General features: G+C 37.2%; 1 protein-coding gene across 1 annotated transcript in view; it reads right to left on the bottom strand.

Annotated features, from left to right (window-relative positions):
- Positions 1 to 15,032, bottom strand: part of LOC126247984 (mastermind-like protein 2) — a 71,101-nt gene extending 56,069 nt beyond the window's left edge. Inside the window, exons 1-2 of the mRNA XM_049948555.1 lie at positions 14,566 to 15,032; positions 7,263 to 8,743 (exon numbers count right to left, since the gene is read on the bottom strand). Coding sequence (XP_049804512.1) covers positions 7,263 to 8,712 — 1,450 coding nt within the window. The 5' untranslated portion in view covers positions 8,713 to 8,743; positions 14,566 to 15,032. The remainder of the gene's footprint in view (positions 1 to 7,262; positions 8,744 to 14,565) is intronic.
- Positions 15,033 to 16,940: the final 1,908 nt, after the last annotated feature.

Genomic DNA, 16,940 nt, shown 5'->3' with positions numbered 1-16,940 from the left:
TATATGATCTACCCATCTAATCTTCAGCATTCCTCTGTAGCACCACATCTCAAAAGCTTCCATTCTTCTTGTCCAAACTAGTTATCGTCCATGTTTCACTTCCATATATGGCTACGCTCCATACAAATACTTTCAGAAACGACTTCCTGGCACTTAAATCTATACTCGATGTTAACAAATTTCTCTTTTTCAGAAACACTTTCCTTGCCATTGCGAGTCTATATTTTATATCCTCTCTACTTCGACCATCGTCAGTTATTTTGCTCCCTAAATAGCAAAACTCCTTTACTACTTTAAGTGTCTCATTTCCTAATCCAATTCCCTCAGCATCACCCGACTTAATTCGACTACATTCCATTATCCTCGTTTTGCTTTTGTTGATGTTCATCTTATATCCTCCTTTCAAGACACTGTCTATTCCGTTCAACTGCTCTTCCAAGTCCTTTGCCGTCTCTGACAGAATTACAATTTCATCGGCAAACCTCAAAGTTTTTATTTCTCCTCCATGGATTTTAACACCTACTCCGAATTTTTCTTTTGGTTCCTTCACTGCTTGCTCAATATACAGATTGAATAACATCGGGGATAGGCTACAACCCTGTCTCACTCCCTTCCCAACCACTGCTTCCCTTTCATGCCCCTCAACTCTTTATAACTGCCATCTGGCTTCTGTACAAATTGTAAATAGCCTTTCGCTCCCTGTATTTTACCCCTGCCACCTTTAGAATTTGAAAGCGAGTATTCCAGTCAACATTGTCAAAAGCTTTCTCTAAGTCTACAAATGCTAGAAATGTAGGTTTGCCTTTCCTTAATCTAGCTTCTAAGGTAAGTTGTAGGGTCAGTATTGCCTCACGTGTTCCAATATTTCTACGGAATCCAAACTGATCTTCCCCGAGGTCAGCTTCTACCAGTTTTTCCATTCGTCTGTAAAGAATTCGCATTAGTATTTTGCACCCGTGACTTATTAAAGTGATAGTTTGGTAATTTTCACATCTGTCAACACCTCCTTTCTTTGGGATTGGAATTATTATATTCTTCTTGAAGTCTGAGGGTATTTCGCCTGTCTCATACATCTTGCTCACCAAATGGTAGAGTTTTGTCAGGAATGGCTCTCCCAAGGCCATCAGTAGTTATAATGGAATGTTGACTACTCCCGGGGCGTTGTTTCAACTCAGGTCTTTCAGTGCTCTGTCAAACTCTTCACGCAGTATCGTATCTCCCATTTCATCTTCATCTACATCCTCTCCCATTTCCATAATATTGTCGTCAAGTACATTGCCCTTGTATAGACCCTCTATATACTCCTTCCACCTTTCTACTTTCCCTTCTTTGCTTAGAACTGGGTTTCCATCTGAGCTCTTGATATTCATACAAAAGGTTCTCTTTTCTCCAAAGGTCTCTTTAATTTTCCTATAGGCAGTATCTCCCATTTTTCCCCCCGATTTCCTCCTTCCTCTTTATCACTACAAACACAATACAATTTAAGACTCCTTGAGCCCTATTGCTAAATGCAATATGATTATCAGGACTAGCCTCCGCCATTCAATCGGATGACTGGGTGTGACTATAGATAGTACAATTGATAAATTTGAGTTCAAGAGTTCCTTCTCGGTTCCACAAGCAGCTAGGGAAGTAAGGGTCCTCTCGGACAGAGCCCTGCTTGACTGAGTAAACTTTATACAACTGAAGTGCAGCAGATCCCCAACGGTCACCCATTGAATGCTCCACCTTAATAGCCAAGTACCTCATTGGTGCACACCTCACCTTTAAGATTGAGAGTTTTCTTTCTTTAGAGAGGTTTGTACTGTCCTCACAACCTGGGCAATTAAGTAGAGATCTCCTGTCCTTGTGACCTGTGACACACAACATTCCATTGCCATGCCACATGAGGGTCACTGAAGAACACCCAGAGGTTACAGAGACAGAGAACTGGAGGTGATCACCAACCTATAGCTCAGGAACTCTGAGGTTGCCAAGTTTGTATCCAGCAAAATAATGCTGAGCCCCTGAGGGCAAATAATGTGTGTCAATACATCACAACCATGACTAATTAAACTGATGGTTCAGCAATATTCACACCCGGCACTACCTGCCTCCTTTGGAATCTGAATTATTACAGTCTTCTTCAACTCTGAGGATATTTCACCTGTCTGTATACCAGGAGGAATAATTTTGTCATAGTATGTTGTCCCAAGTATCTCTCTAATTACGTGGGAATGTCATTTATTTCCACAGCCTTGTTCTGACCTAAGTCCATTCAATGCTCAGTGAAATTATTCTTACAGAGTTGTATCATCTGCATTTACTTCTTCCCTTTCTGTAACATGTCTTGAAGTCTTTGTATGGCACTTCTACATATTCTATCTTAAAGCCTTCCCTTCTATGCTTAGTACTGGCTTGCCATGTAAGCCATATTCCTACAGCTGCTTCTCTTTTCTCTCCACATGTGTGTCTAATTTTTCTTTCCCATCATCCTGCTCGATTCTACTGCTATTCGTTTCTCCTCTAGCTGTTCCTGTTTTACCACTTTGCACTTCCCTCAATCCAATTTTTCTATACACCTGCATTACCTTTTGCCTTCTTTATTTGCTGCATTTTTATATTATTTCCTCCTTTTGCCAATTAAATTCAACAACTATTGTTATCCAAGTATTTCTACTGGGTCTTTTTGTCTATTTGATCTTTTACTGCTTTCACTTTTCAACCACTGAAAGCTACCTGTCAGTCTTTTAGCGCATTCCTTTCCAATGTAAAAATCTTTGCCTAATGCTCCTTTCTAAACTCTAACAACCAGTGGTTCTTGCAAATTGTGAAGTTCCATCTCCTTTATTTCCTACCTTTCTGCAATTTCTTCACATTTAATCTGCAATTCACAACCAATAAATTTTGGTCAGAGTCCACTTCTGCCCCTGGAAATGTTTTGCAGCTTAAACTCTGCCTTACCACACTCCAGTTTGTAAAAAATGCAAAGTTTACAGCACAATTTGTCACACGGAGCCATGACACAAACTGACTAATTTCTTGCTAGTAGTAAACTTTTCTCTTCTGCACAGCTATCACATATTCTTTGATTACATTCGATGTAACACGACTATTGTCTTATGACCAGTACCACCAGTTTTCCAGCATGGGCCATTTTGTGTAAAAACTGCCAGTTTTGTTCAATCAAAGGTTTATCAACACATTCCTATGCCACATCCAGCTGACACAGATTTCACATCAGCTTCCCTGGTCACAACTTTTATCTCTGGTTCGATTTATTTCAGTACTTCACTTAGTATTTTGTTCTTTTAACAGCATTTGGCAAGTTAGTTTCTTTCCTCACTCTTCCTTCATTTAGCCCCCCCACCCCTTCCTTTCTTCACACACCTCATTTGCAAAACCATTTTGGCACAAATGGTCATGGACAATACCCATTCCTTCCAAACATCGCCCCATTTTTAACTTCAAAATTCTCCTTCAGCTTATTAAGTTCCAACTATCCCTCAGCTATCTTTTATGGTTTTTCAATAAACCAATGTCAATGTCAAAATTTTCTTGATTTTGTGGTGATTTAAATAGATCTGTGTGTATGGTGAAGGCAAATAATTGTATGTTGTCAACGAGTGAGAGGTGACACGATTCAAAATGCCTTCCATTGTTCTACTTCTCCCTATGAAGCATTTTTTTTGGTGCATTGCTGATAACTCATTCATGAAAAATCAATTGTGTCTACTAATTTTCGCCCAATACTTGCTATTTTCGCTGCTGTATCATTCCGATCAACAATTGGCATCCCCAAAAATGTGAGGCTTCTGTTCCAGCAAGTCCCTACATTTGACTTGCCTTCTCTGTTCATTTCATCATTCTATCCAGTTTTATAAGAAAACCTGTTCATGAATTTCGCACATTATTGAAGCCAATGGCTTTTCATGAACTCATTATTAATCCATTCCCTTCACTGTAATGTAGTTTTTATCTTTTTCCATGTTGGTACTGCATTTCTCTAACAGTGGTCTTAAGGGCTATAATTGTCACTGCACTGTATTTTGCACTGAAGATTCTACACATCTGCTTAACAGTTCTGCAATAATTCTGAATATACTTGCACTCAACACTGTTCTGTTAAACAACGAAAAAAGTACCTTACTTGAATTATAATGTGCATCTCGGTGCATTTTCCAACAGATTATCTGTATTTATTGCTTAGTACTTTACACAATTTGTTAGTATTGCTGTGTGGCACTTTTGAGGTGTGCAACTCAGTCCAAAGACAGGTTCGATGAAGCTCTCCACACTGGTCTAGTCTTCCTGTCCCTCCTCTTGTCTGCATAGTTATTGCAATCGACTTGGATCTACATGTTGTAGCTATCGTAACATGTAAGGAATTCTCTTTCTGCAAAACATACTAAACTGATTTGCATATATTTCACACTGTTGCATGTATAGTTCAACCAAGATCAAGCTGATGATATGACAATTGTACAGAACCTAGGAAGACAGATTTTACTGTACAATCAGTGATGGGGTCATTGCAGATGGACCAAAGATTCTGACTGGACATGAATGGAGCAGAAAATTAAGGGTGGCATTCTCAAAGGATTCATCAAGAGACCTGAAATTGTTTAGGGAAACCTTTAAAAACATGAATCTGGATGCCAGAACCAAGTTTAGAAAGGACCATATCTCTGATTGCAAATTTAATTCAAACTCTTAACCACACTCACTTCACAGCTGTCTAAAGCATTTTCAAATATTACAATTCCCTATAAAATATAAATACAACACGATAGCCACTATGTTTTATCGCATCTGCAAAGTTAGATATTCCAGCACACATTTCTTCATTTTGTTTTGATAAAAACAAATTTGTGTTGTGAATCCCGGCCTAGGACAAATCTTTCAATTTTATGGTACTTCAGTGGCTTGCATGCCAATTTCCTTGTTTACTTTGACTGAAGCAGTTTCTCATTTGGTCTAACGTAACCGAGTAGATTCAGTTCTACAGCTTTCCATCGCAGAAATACCAGAGTGTCACAATGAACTGAATTTCAGCCCTACTGTCAACAGTGAGCAGCATTAAATAGTTGATAACAAAGGCAAAAATGTTTTATGTTGATGCAGCATACCTGGCAAAGATTTTACCACGACAGAAAGTATCTGTGACAAAAAGAAACAAACAGACATTATCTTATGGATGGAAGCAAAAGAACCATGTTCATTGTGGAGTAAAGAGATATTATAGTGCTGTAACATTACAACAGCAAATAGTATGTCAATACATTCCAATTACATCTTACTACCACAAAGCCACTTAATACAGCTTAGCTTACAGAAGTTAGCAGCAACTGAATCTTCACAATGCCTTTCATCATTGTTACCTTTTATCTTATTCGAGTCCCCAGCTGCCATTTGTCCTCTAAATAAATACTGCCACTGCACTGCAGCTTATTACAGAAACTTTTTTTTCTGGTATATGGTATCACAGTTTCTCAGAAAAATTGACATGGGTAGTAAGTAAAGCAATCTAAAGTTTGCTTGAAATGCTCTAAAAGTCATAAAATATCGACCCCTCATTACTTTCAGTGACCACAAGCATTACTTAAATGACTAAGTTACAGAATGAATAAGTTTGCAATCCAATAACATTCGTCACTTGAGTGCTCAAACACATTTGTTACTGCAGAGACAAATGTTTAGTTGGCAGTGCGTAAGTGATGTGCAACAAACACACAAATTTTATAAATTATAGAGTGCAGCCATCATGCATCCTTTTTTAGATTTTATTACGCAAATCCAGATTTCGGCTAGTGGCTAGCCATTCTCAATGCACTAAATGTGACTGACGCCCAAACAACAGGGACTACATGCATTGAGAATAGAATATTATATTTACTGAAAATCACTGTACTTCCAACAGTTGCCATGAAATCCTTTATGATTTGCTACAAGTTTCAACTGTTACAAAATCACCATCAGACACAAGAAATTTTTCCAATCCAGAATCCGTATACATACATGACATCTCAGTCCACATAACACAAGGAATGCACAAATCACTTTTCATGTTTAGAACATGCATTTGATATTACATAGAGTGGGAAAAAACAACACATTTGTATCCAAATGTATAACTGGGGGGAAAAAAAAACCTTGTGTTTGATAATGATTTTTAATAATCTACACTAGCAGCAATAACAAAAGTTTATACAGTAACTGATGGTCACGAATACGATTTTTAATAAATATATAAAATTGTACACACACACACACACACACACACACACACACACACACACAAGCACGCACGCACACGAGATCAAATGGGAGGTTGACACTTCTATGGGTCTTTACTTTTTGTGAAACTTTAGGTGTAGCAACAAATGTTCTATTGAACGTATGTTCTCTAACAAGGATGTTCTCTTGAAAAACAGCAAGAAATGGTTTCACAAGCACGTGGATGAACAATACATCTCCTTGAGTGTCCACCTTCAAACTATTATTATGGAGCATGTGAGATAGTAGAAAACACTTCTGGGAATAATTTAGCAAGGGTACACATCCATACAGTCCAAAATTCAGCTAAAAAATAGGTCACTTGTAGTCTACATTCGCCATATAACATTAATTTGAGCATACAACTGTGTGAAATATTTTCATTTTTTTTAAAAAAAAGCTAGTCTTCAAGGTGACTCTCCCGAATTACCAACACCAGAAATCTTTCACTCAAACATCAGTTTTTTTTAACATCATGAAGTCCTAATTGTGTGTGTGTGTGTGTGTGTGTGTGTGTGTGTGTGTGTGTGTGTGTGTGTGGGCGCGCGTTCTCACATCATATAAAGCATGTATCTTGTGTGTATGCTGTGTATACTCTTAGACCACAACAGCATTGTTTCCATCCATAAAAGGCAAATAAGTTGAGCAATATAACACCCATTACATAATTAGAGCATTGATGTGGACAGCATGTTCTTCAAACCTGTGGTGCCATTCAAGCCAATAATGTATAACATGTTTGATTAAACTAAATATACATTCATGGATACTGAATGAGTATTTTTTAATACAAATGCCCCAAAAAATTACATACTGTAACAATGTACCAGCCTGAAGAAGCAAGGACTATTCTGTTACCACCAACAACAAATTAAAATTTAGTAACCCTGATTCACCATAAAACATCTAACCAACATGTCTGCTATAGGAATTAATGGTAAAACACACAAAATAGTTAGTTCTAAAGATGATTTGGCAACTTGAAACTACAAACAGCTTCCACATACCTGCTGTACTTGAAGGTGTTTCTGTGTTCTCTGACGTTACATTTTCATCTTTAGGGGTCTGCTCCTTTCCACTTGTTTCTGCTTGGGAATTTTGTTCTTTTTCCCCTTGTTTCTGCTCTTCTGTTTCATTTTCTGGTACACTGCTGGTGACAGCTGTCGTCAACGTAACACCAGTCGACACTTCTTGGCCCTCTGGTCCAGAGTTTGGTTGTGTCTGCGTTTCCTGGTTATCCTCCACCGTAGATGGCTGTTTCTCTCCTTGGTTCTGTTGTGGCTGCTGCTCTTGCAACTGCTGTTGCCCTTTCCCGTGTTGTGCTTGGGCTTGTTGCACTGAAGGTGATATTGTTGAATTTTGTTGCTGGGATGGCTGAACCTGCTGCTGTACAGATTGTGGTGTCACTTGTAACTGAGATTGTGCTTGCTGCTGTGTTTGCATGTGTTGCATCTGCTGCTGTGTCTGAATATGTGGAGGTTGGAGATGCTGCTGTTGCTGCACTTGCATGTGTGCTTGATTCTGTATCTGTTGCTGCCCTGGAACATGCTGAGCTTGCATGTGCTGTTGAGCCTGCAGCTGTTGTAATTGCTGTGCTTGCATCTGTTGCTGCTGTGCTTGTAGATGCTGTTGGGCTTGCAGGTGTTGCTGTGCTTGTATGATCTGTTGTGTCTGCATTTGTTGTTGGGGTATTACGAGTTGACCGATTCCCTGTTGCCCTAGCATCTGTTGCTTCTGCTGTGCAATCATATGTTGTTGTGCGATCATTTGCTGTTGTGGTAGTATTTGTTGGGACGGTCTTGGCATCCCATGTTGTGTCATAAACTGTGATTGTTGCTGCTGTTGTTGCTGTGGCAACATCTGCTGTTGCATCAGTGACTGTTGCTGTTGGGGTACAATTTGCTGTTGTGACATCATCTGTTGCTGTGGTAACAGCTGCTGCATCTGCAGTTGTTGTAACTGCAACTGAGACTGTAACTGTGTTCCCTGCTGTGTTGGCAGAACTGATTGTTGAGTTGTCTGGGATGTAGGTAATGTGACACTTGAATCAGCTGAATGATTTGCAACTGCTTGTGATTCATCTGACTTCTTATCATTTCCTGAATTTGTTAAACTGTGTTGGGGCTTAGTTGGGGATCCTTCCACACCATTTGATGTAGGTTTCAGAGCACTTGAAGGTGCAAGATCTCTGTTCTTGTCAGATCCTCTTGGTGGCCCAGACATGGTCTGGTTCTGACCGCTTCCATTTTTGTGTTCCTGAACTAAACTAAGAGGCATATTTGATACATTGTGATTAGCATTTCCTGATGCTGGTGGCTTAGCTGGGCTCACAGCTGACAGTTTTGGTACACCTGCTGACTGAGAGTTATTTGCAGCCCCAGAAGTAGGTGCACCTGGGCCAACTTTAGTTGGCGTTCCAGAAGCTGGGAGTGACTGTTTCACAGCAGGGGCACTCATTTTAATGTTCACAAAGATGACTGGTATATTCCTGCAAAATAAAAGTGAATGTAAGAATTTTTTCCTCTATAATTTATATGGATAGTGCCTATTTCTACTGTATGTTGACACCACATCCAACTGTGGGTACCAGAGCCAATTTAATAGGAAGCTGGTCTACAAGTTAGAGGAACACATGGGCATTTTGTACCCAACAGGACAACGTAAAAAAAAGGGGTGAGGGGGGCGGGGGAAGGGAAAGGAAGAAAAAAGAAAGAAAACTAATTAAAACAGAACTTTAGAGTGGCAATTGCTTGCCTTTTATACAAGAACTGAGCAGTTTTAAAAAAGAATTTCACCCAGTATACACAAGGACAGTTTAAAAAATTAACAGAAAGAAAAAAAATTAATCTTTTCTAAATAAAACTAAAATCATCTACAGAAAACCTTGTACCCTGAATACAAGTATAGAGGCCAACTATTTACAAAGAAACCACGTGGAACAAAACCCAAATTCTCAAAGGCAAATAGTAAACAAAGTCCTGCAGTTAATTTGAATTCACAATGCAAGATTTATAGAGATCAATTTTGTCCCCAATGGTTTTCCCCCCTCTTATGTATCATACAAAACATAAAAATCATTTTAAGACATCAATCTGCAACATAAATTCAGGTAATTATGAGTTCACATTGAAGCCAAACTTCAACAAAATTTCCAAGGTTCTCCAGTGTATTTCCCAAGTATTTTAGTATAAGAGAATCATAGGCATATGTGGCTCATTACAGAGTAATAACATAACCATGATTTATTTGGCTTGTTACCCTAACCACATTGGATTTTGTGAAAGTATGTTCAAAATTGTAAAAATCCTGTAATGTGCAATCATCTAAGAGTAAAAGTGTAATGCAACAACCTTCTGACGAAAAACACAACTACCAAAGTTTGGACGTTGTGTTCTGCCAGTGTACACTTTAGTAACACCAATATTTGAGGCACCCAACAGCAAACTCATCATCAGTAAATATATCCATACTGTTGTGTGTCACTTAACATACAGTTAACATTGCCAGTATAGGAGACCCAGGACTGCACCAAGCAATACTGATCACAAGCTTGAGGGCAGAAAGTTAAATTTGTATTACTGCTGTTACATAAGTACTATGAGTGACTCAAGAAAGTTTGTTTCCAAACAAGGACACAGCACATTATTCCTATATTTGCACCACTGTGTAGATATTTTCCATTTCATTTCATTTTAAGTACATAGACAAAGGGAGTAGGATATTGCACGAAATGCAGTTAGTCTGATAGGTCGCCTGACACCATAGGTCCCTTATACCAAAATATCAAGGAAATATTATTAACAATCTTTGAAATTTGTCCGAGTTTGGGTTCATCCTATACAGTGTCTTCCGCACTTGGTGCTAGAGGATTCTACAAATATTTTACACATACTTCACCGTGTAGCTACTGAGACTTTATGAGTATTAAGATAAACAACTTACTTTGAGAAATTCTGAAGTTTACAGTTCTAAAAGCAGTACAATTTTTCAACATTTCTCCCAAACTTCGCTATAAACCAAAATGGTTTTCTAGAGAATAATTACACAAAATAAATCAGTACTTTAATATACTTGTAAAAATATTGAAAATGAAATTGTGGAAGACAAGAACAGATACAAAGATGTCTTAACTACACAAAAATGAGATGACACACTGAGGCCTACTTCACTTCCAGAGCCAGAGAAAAGAAACAAGAATTCTTATGGACAAGCAGACATCCACCACAAGTTAATTTGTGATTTGAGGGCAGAAGTTCATCTCACTGTAACTGCATATTAACAAAACCGAAACCTGAAATGTGGGAATAATACAAAGACTCAAGAGTTAAATTGCTTACTACCACTGAAATCTAAATTACACTGTAACATTAAATCCCTCAATACACAAAAATCAATGAGGAGTCTCACTAGCAAAATACCACAGAAGATAAAAAAAATTGCCCATGTGCCAGATGACGGGAATGAAATTTAAGAACATACGTAACATAAGATTATAGGGAGGAGGGAAATAAAGGAGTGGTCGAATGATGTCAGTGGAATTAGTGGTTTGATGAGACAGTACTGGGGCACAAGGTAATATGGGAACTAAAATAAAATAAAGGTAGGTTAATATTCTTAGCATCCAGATGAGAATTAATTTATATGCACTACATTTCACTGTTCAATTGTGAATAACTTGTGTTGATTTTCTCTTCATTTTCTTCCTACGTACATTCTACTTTATTTTTCTCTTTGTCAATACACATTATGAGTAATGGCCCGAGTTGCCAGTCATGTGTGCATGAGGTGTGCTTGCTTGTGTGAATATGGTGTGTTTCTCTCTCTTTTTCTGAAGAAGGCGATGGCTGAAAGCTTATGTGTAAGTGCCTTCATTGTGCCTGTCTGCAACTCAATGTGTTATTTTTATGGTAAGTAGAAATCTATCTTTTCCTACATTGTCCACATTATGAGACACACCTACTTTTCCTACATTTCTACTCACTTTCATGTCACGTTCTCTGCAACTCTACACATATGCTGTTTCCTTGTTAACTTATTTCATATCTCCCATTTTCCACACGACTTTTTTCTATTTTTTATTTCACCTTTACTATTACAATATTAGTGATAACTGTTGCTTTACTGTTATTGCCCAATCCAGCCACATGAGAAGAAGCATTATCAACTTATCAACAGGCCTACAATCCCAATTAACATCTCAATTTGCTTTAATTTTCTAACTATGTGAAACTGAAGGGCAATCTGCTTAATTGCTAAAAACCATTCAACAGTTGTGATCACACATTTCTTTTTCTTCTTTTAAGACAACTGGTTTCAACAGACTATGACAAACCTTTTATAATGTGCATGAGGTCAGGGTAAAATGAAAGTATTTTACAACAAAAGATTTTAAGACCTGAAGATAACAGCATATTCTGTTGAAATCGATTCTCTTAGATAAAAAAATATTTTAGGCAACCTTGGCTGTTGAATGGTTTTTAGCAATCTCAATTTGTGTCTTCCATTTTATAATGACCAGCTTCTCCTTAGCTTCTAGCTTCACCAGTCTTGGCTTTTACACCTGGTGCACATTCCACACTGTTACAGAGAAACAAAATACCCAATCACAAAACATGGCATTTTCATTTCCATCACTTTTAACAGTAAGCGATTTTTTTCATTTTTCAACCAATAATAAATTTCCCAAAGAATCCTCCTTTGCAACACACTTCTTTTTAGGTTACACACAGCCGACAACTTGAAACAGCAATGAAACAACAACAAGACTGTTAGACTTTAAGAAAAGTTATAATACTTTCAAACATATTTCTACACTGAAAACAAGTTTAAAAGGCATAGCTGAGTTTACAGTTTTAATTGCCTATTCTCGCACAAATGGATAAATAAAAAAGGAGGGAGGGAGTAAAGCAATGTATGTTCAGTTAAAATTCTAATATTTCCTCAAGTGCCATTGTCCTGCGTTCATGTTCAAAGAACTACCTGTTGCAGTTCTTCCTTAATTACCAACAGATAATTTTCAACATTAACTGCATGTGACCTTAACACTCATGATTTTTGTTCTAAAGGTGAAAGTTTAAGTTTACTTCTCTTGCAATCACTATCAGAATTTTGCAACTGGCGAAAAAAAAAATTTGTGCATCTTTGAGACCCTAGTTTTGCAGCTTGAATCGCTACAGTTTAGCTCAAATCTGAGACAGAGCACTACTTCGTCACCAATGACTTCAGCAGTCAATACTAGCATGACATATTTATATTTGTTAATCAGGTCACAGTTGCCACTGGAGATAGGTACACGGCTAACAACCTGAAACTGTGTTTGAAAATCTCGTACAGGTAACTGAAGAGATACACAGTTATGCACATTAATGACTTCGTGGGTACAAGCACTCTGTAGGGATCTTAGAAAGACAAGCTGTTTCCTTTTGTAATACTTCATTGGCTGCACTACGCCCATGATCCTATACCTTCTTTTTCACGTGAAAATGCTTCCTTTTTACTCCATTTCTTATATATACTATCAGGAAAATAGTTTATGAGAAGCTATGTTTACCATTCAATAAAAATATTTATTTAATGCTCTAACACGTTAAATGTATCTTAATTATGATTTCTACAAGGAAATAAATGAGATGGGTGATGACAGAAAGATTGGAAAATTAAATCTCTTCAAGCTTGCAGAAGCCTGCACAAGATCAGAAAGATTGGAAAATTAAATCTCTTCAAGCTTGCAGAAGCCTGCACAAGATCAGTGTAGTAAGCACATGTACTAATATTCATATCCGTATCCAGCCACTTCAGAAGCACAGATCTAGTAGAAGGGCCAACTTCAGACATGCATCCTAGGGTTGACTCAGAAATGTCTACAGTGGATAATTTAAATTATCACTTCATTACAACTTCATTTAAAATCTTATGTACGTTTTATAAAACTCAATTGAAACATTAAAGCTATGAACATGCTACATATGTTTAACATCCCAGTAAACTCAACCCTTAATATTACATTGCTTCAAGATGCAAAAATCCCACTCCCATCTCCTGGTATGTAATCTATACCTTAATCATGACTACAATGCACCCACTAACTAATAAAATACACACATCTACACACTGCATATCAGCAGATTATAATTTAAATGGAACCACGAGAATATTTCTGTAAAATGTCATTAACCTGGATTCTGTATTAAGTAATGTATCACATCACAAGTTATGTGATGCACATTTACCAAATGTCTGTAACTAGAAAGTGTCTGAAGTTAGAAATGTAATCTAGTTTCAACACAAACCCGTGAACTCACAAACTTTTTAAAAATGTAATATACGGTACACTTTGTGCATGTTGCTCGTTCACATGAACTCTGCATTTGAATACATATATTTGTTCTCAACTTGATTCGTTAGTAGTGTGAAGTACCAGGTAACACCTACAGTCTGTGAAGTCTCCAATATCAAACACAATAAATGAAGCACTGCCAAACAAAGACAAAAGTAATTTATTTTAAAAAGTCAACATAGCCACGATTGGAAACAGTAAAACTTGTGTAACACTGAAAGCTTACATCAAAGCAATATTAGAGACCTAAATCAATAATTAGTTTAAACACACAGGCAAATTAAAGCATATTTCACTGTTTTAAGTGCCATGCTATTAATAAAAAATCTCAAATTTTTTCTGTATAAAGTTAAAATCGATATCTTTGAGCTAACTGAATACAAATGTTTCGTCCTAGAGAAATGTGCCACTCGCTCAGAGAATTTGATGAGTGTCACAGTAATCTCTCGTGTATATACAAAGGACGTCTTGTTTACAATTACGATACGCACTGAATAATATGTTGATAAAACTGTAACTTTCCACATTAATATAAGCTGAGTTATTTGAGAGTTTATTCAATAATAGAATTACCTCAGTAATCAATCGACATACGCTATATGCGTTCATCACGAAGTCTTATAAATGTAGAACTATACAAAAGAGTGCACAGCCAAAAGTACACATCACTGGGTCTTAGTAAGTTTCCAACAAAAGTTTGTTTATATTATAAAAATTCTTCATTATGTACGGGATTTAAATTACACGAAAACTTGAAGTAAAACAAAACAAAGCTGAAAAAAATAAATACACCACATGCAGTGTGATTAAACAAGGTACAACATGCCGAGATAATGGAAAAAAAGGCTTGCAATTAATACTACGCATCTGAAATTCGTAATCATAGAACATAAGCCACTTCAGTAAAACAAAACAGAAACTATACTAATATATCATATAAGCATACAAAATGTGATAAAATGTGTATAACATACGTCTGAAGTTTTGTTTACGCCAATCGAGTCGGTTGGGAAATGTCCCACTACCCTCTTCTGGAGATGCTACAATATTGCCTTTCCGTTTAGAGAAAACTTCACCGAAAATGCAACACAGAAAACTGAGTTCGATGAAACACTTAGTAAAATCACAAATACACTTATTGATTTAAATCATAAAGAACGCCACTCTGCTGCCGTCTATCGCTAAAAGTTGCGCCATTATGTCACAATTTTTGCTCTCTGGCAACAACTTTAGATGGCGTCTCACCGCTCCCGAAAGGCTTTGCTACCACAACGGACTGTCGTTAGACGCTAATTGTACGTTGCCATGACGTAATTTTATGTTTCCTGCGAAATAAAATAAATATACGCGCGTATCCGAATTAAAGGAAACACGACTATTTACGGCCTAAATGTTTCCACACAAGAGCAACTTCTACTAATAACTTCTCGGACGTTCCGAAGTAACGTATACAATAATGTCGACAAAACACCAAAGTACATCGTTTTTGAATCCTGGTCGAAACTTGCATTCAGAGATTGCAGTTTACTTTGTGCTAGTTCATAATAGTGAAAACGGTTTTTACTTCATCAGTGCTTCATTTCGGTCACGCAATACGTAATTCAAAAATTTTTTTTTTATTTCAGCTAATATAAGCTGATGCTAATTGTACTATTGACATTTAATTAAAGACATACAAATGCTACAAACAACAAGAGTACAAAGCGTCTGTTAACCAATTACTTATCTTTATGGTAATTTAATGAATATAGAACGATTCTCTTATATAATAGTATATGTTCTTTCCTGACTCTGACAAGAAGCTTAATGAAACTACTGAAACGACATCCAACTGCAGTTATTCAAGATGTTACATCATTTGTAGACAATGTCTTGAGACTAGGAACTAGGGGGGATGCACGATTTCACTGTCTGCAAGCATTAAAAATTAACATAGTGGGGCCGCTAACTCATGTTATAACAACGGATTTCGTGCTTTTGCGGATTTCCAGCCCTTATTTTATTAGTTTCCTCTGTTTTAAGGGCTCACTGCAAATGTTTCTTGACGATGTGGGTATTTCTTTCGCATGTTTTCTTCCTCAAGAAAGGTAAGAATAGTGAAAGTGGGATTATGGGTCATATGAATAGAACAGAGAATGTACTGTATTGTCGGAATTTCGAGAAAATTCTCAGGTTCGCACAAATAAAGCAAGTCGTAGAATATTCTTCACACGAGAATGTTCTCAGTTTGAGTGAAAGGGTGAGGAAAGTTGTTCAAAGTGAAGAACGTTTTCCAATTTCATATGAATAAAACTAGGGAAGATTCTCACAAGCAGAGAACATTCTACAATTTTTAAAGTAAGCTCTGTAGCAGACTTCGAGCTCAGTAAGTTCTGTTGAGGTTAAGCTTTACAGAGCTTTTTAGTAATAATGGCAGTATTTATGTTACCCAGAAGCCAAAAACAGGTACACATCCCCGAAAGAAATACTGAAGAGAGAAACTGTAGACGTTATGCCTATATAAATTTAGCGATGAATACATTATTTGGCTGACGAATCACTTCCTGAAAATCATGAAAGAAGAGGGGGGCATTCTTCCAAACAAATAGCTAACGAGAACGTTTTTGTGCAATTTAGTAGACCTAGTTCTTCAGACTAGTGTAGGAGAAGACATGCATACATCAGACAACTTTGTCACTGACATATTTAGATGTTCTTCATAATGTTACCTAAAGAGCACCTTTGCAGATGTGATTTCCCAGGAACTTGGGAGACCTATAAACAGTAAAACATAAATGGCAGTCAAGATATAAGTTTCTATTTCCAGTGGGAGCCCACAGTTGTAAGCACATACCAATCATGGTATTTCATGCACTTGGAGACGAATATATTAACTGAAAGGTTTTTTCTAGTACCAACCTGCAGATGACATGTGATTATGGTGAAATGTTTACTAGTGCCAATGCTTTATGGCCTCCGTCTGTACATGATGCTAAGACATGGGGAAACTGTGATGTATGCCATATACTAACCAAGAACCATTCCAATGCATGAATTGTAGGAGGCAAAGGGTGGGGCATCGCATGGAGACTAATGACACCATTCCAGGGTCCACAAACGCCTGATGTGAGGCATGGCAGAAAGAACTGTTCCAGAAAATTCAGTGGGCGAGATGATTATTTCATCAAATATGTACAGTGATAGTGACACTCAGGTAAACTATGTTGGCATAAGTTTTGAAATTTTACAAACAAAGCCTTATTATTAACTAATTCTAAATGAAGTTCATCTGAGGAATTCAGTCTGCATCAGGCAATATAAATATTCGTGCAATACTGGCATACTGTTTTTTGTATCACTTTTGGTTTTC

The sequence above is a fragment of the Schistocerca nitens genome, chromosome 3 (assembly GCF_023898315.1).
Source record: "Schistocerca nitens isolate TAMUIC-IGC-003100 chromosome 3, iqSchNite1.1, whole genome shotgun sequence".
In the NCBI taxonomy this organism is placed as follows: Eukaryota; Metazoa; Arthropoda; class Insecta; order Orthoptera; family Acrididae; genus Schistocerca; species Schistocerca nitens.
This window is presented reverse-complemented; position numbering and strand designations above follow the sequence as displayed.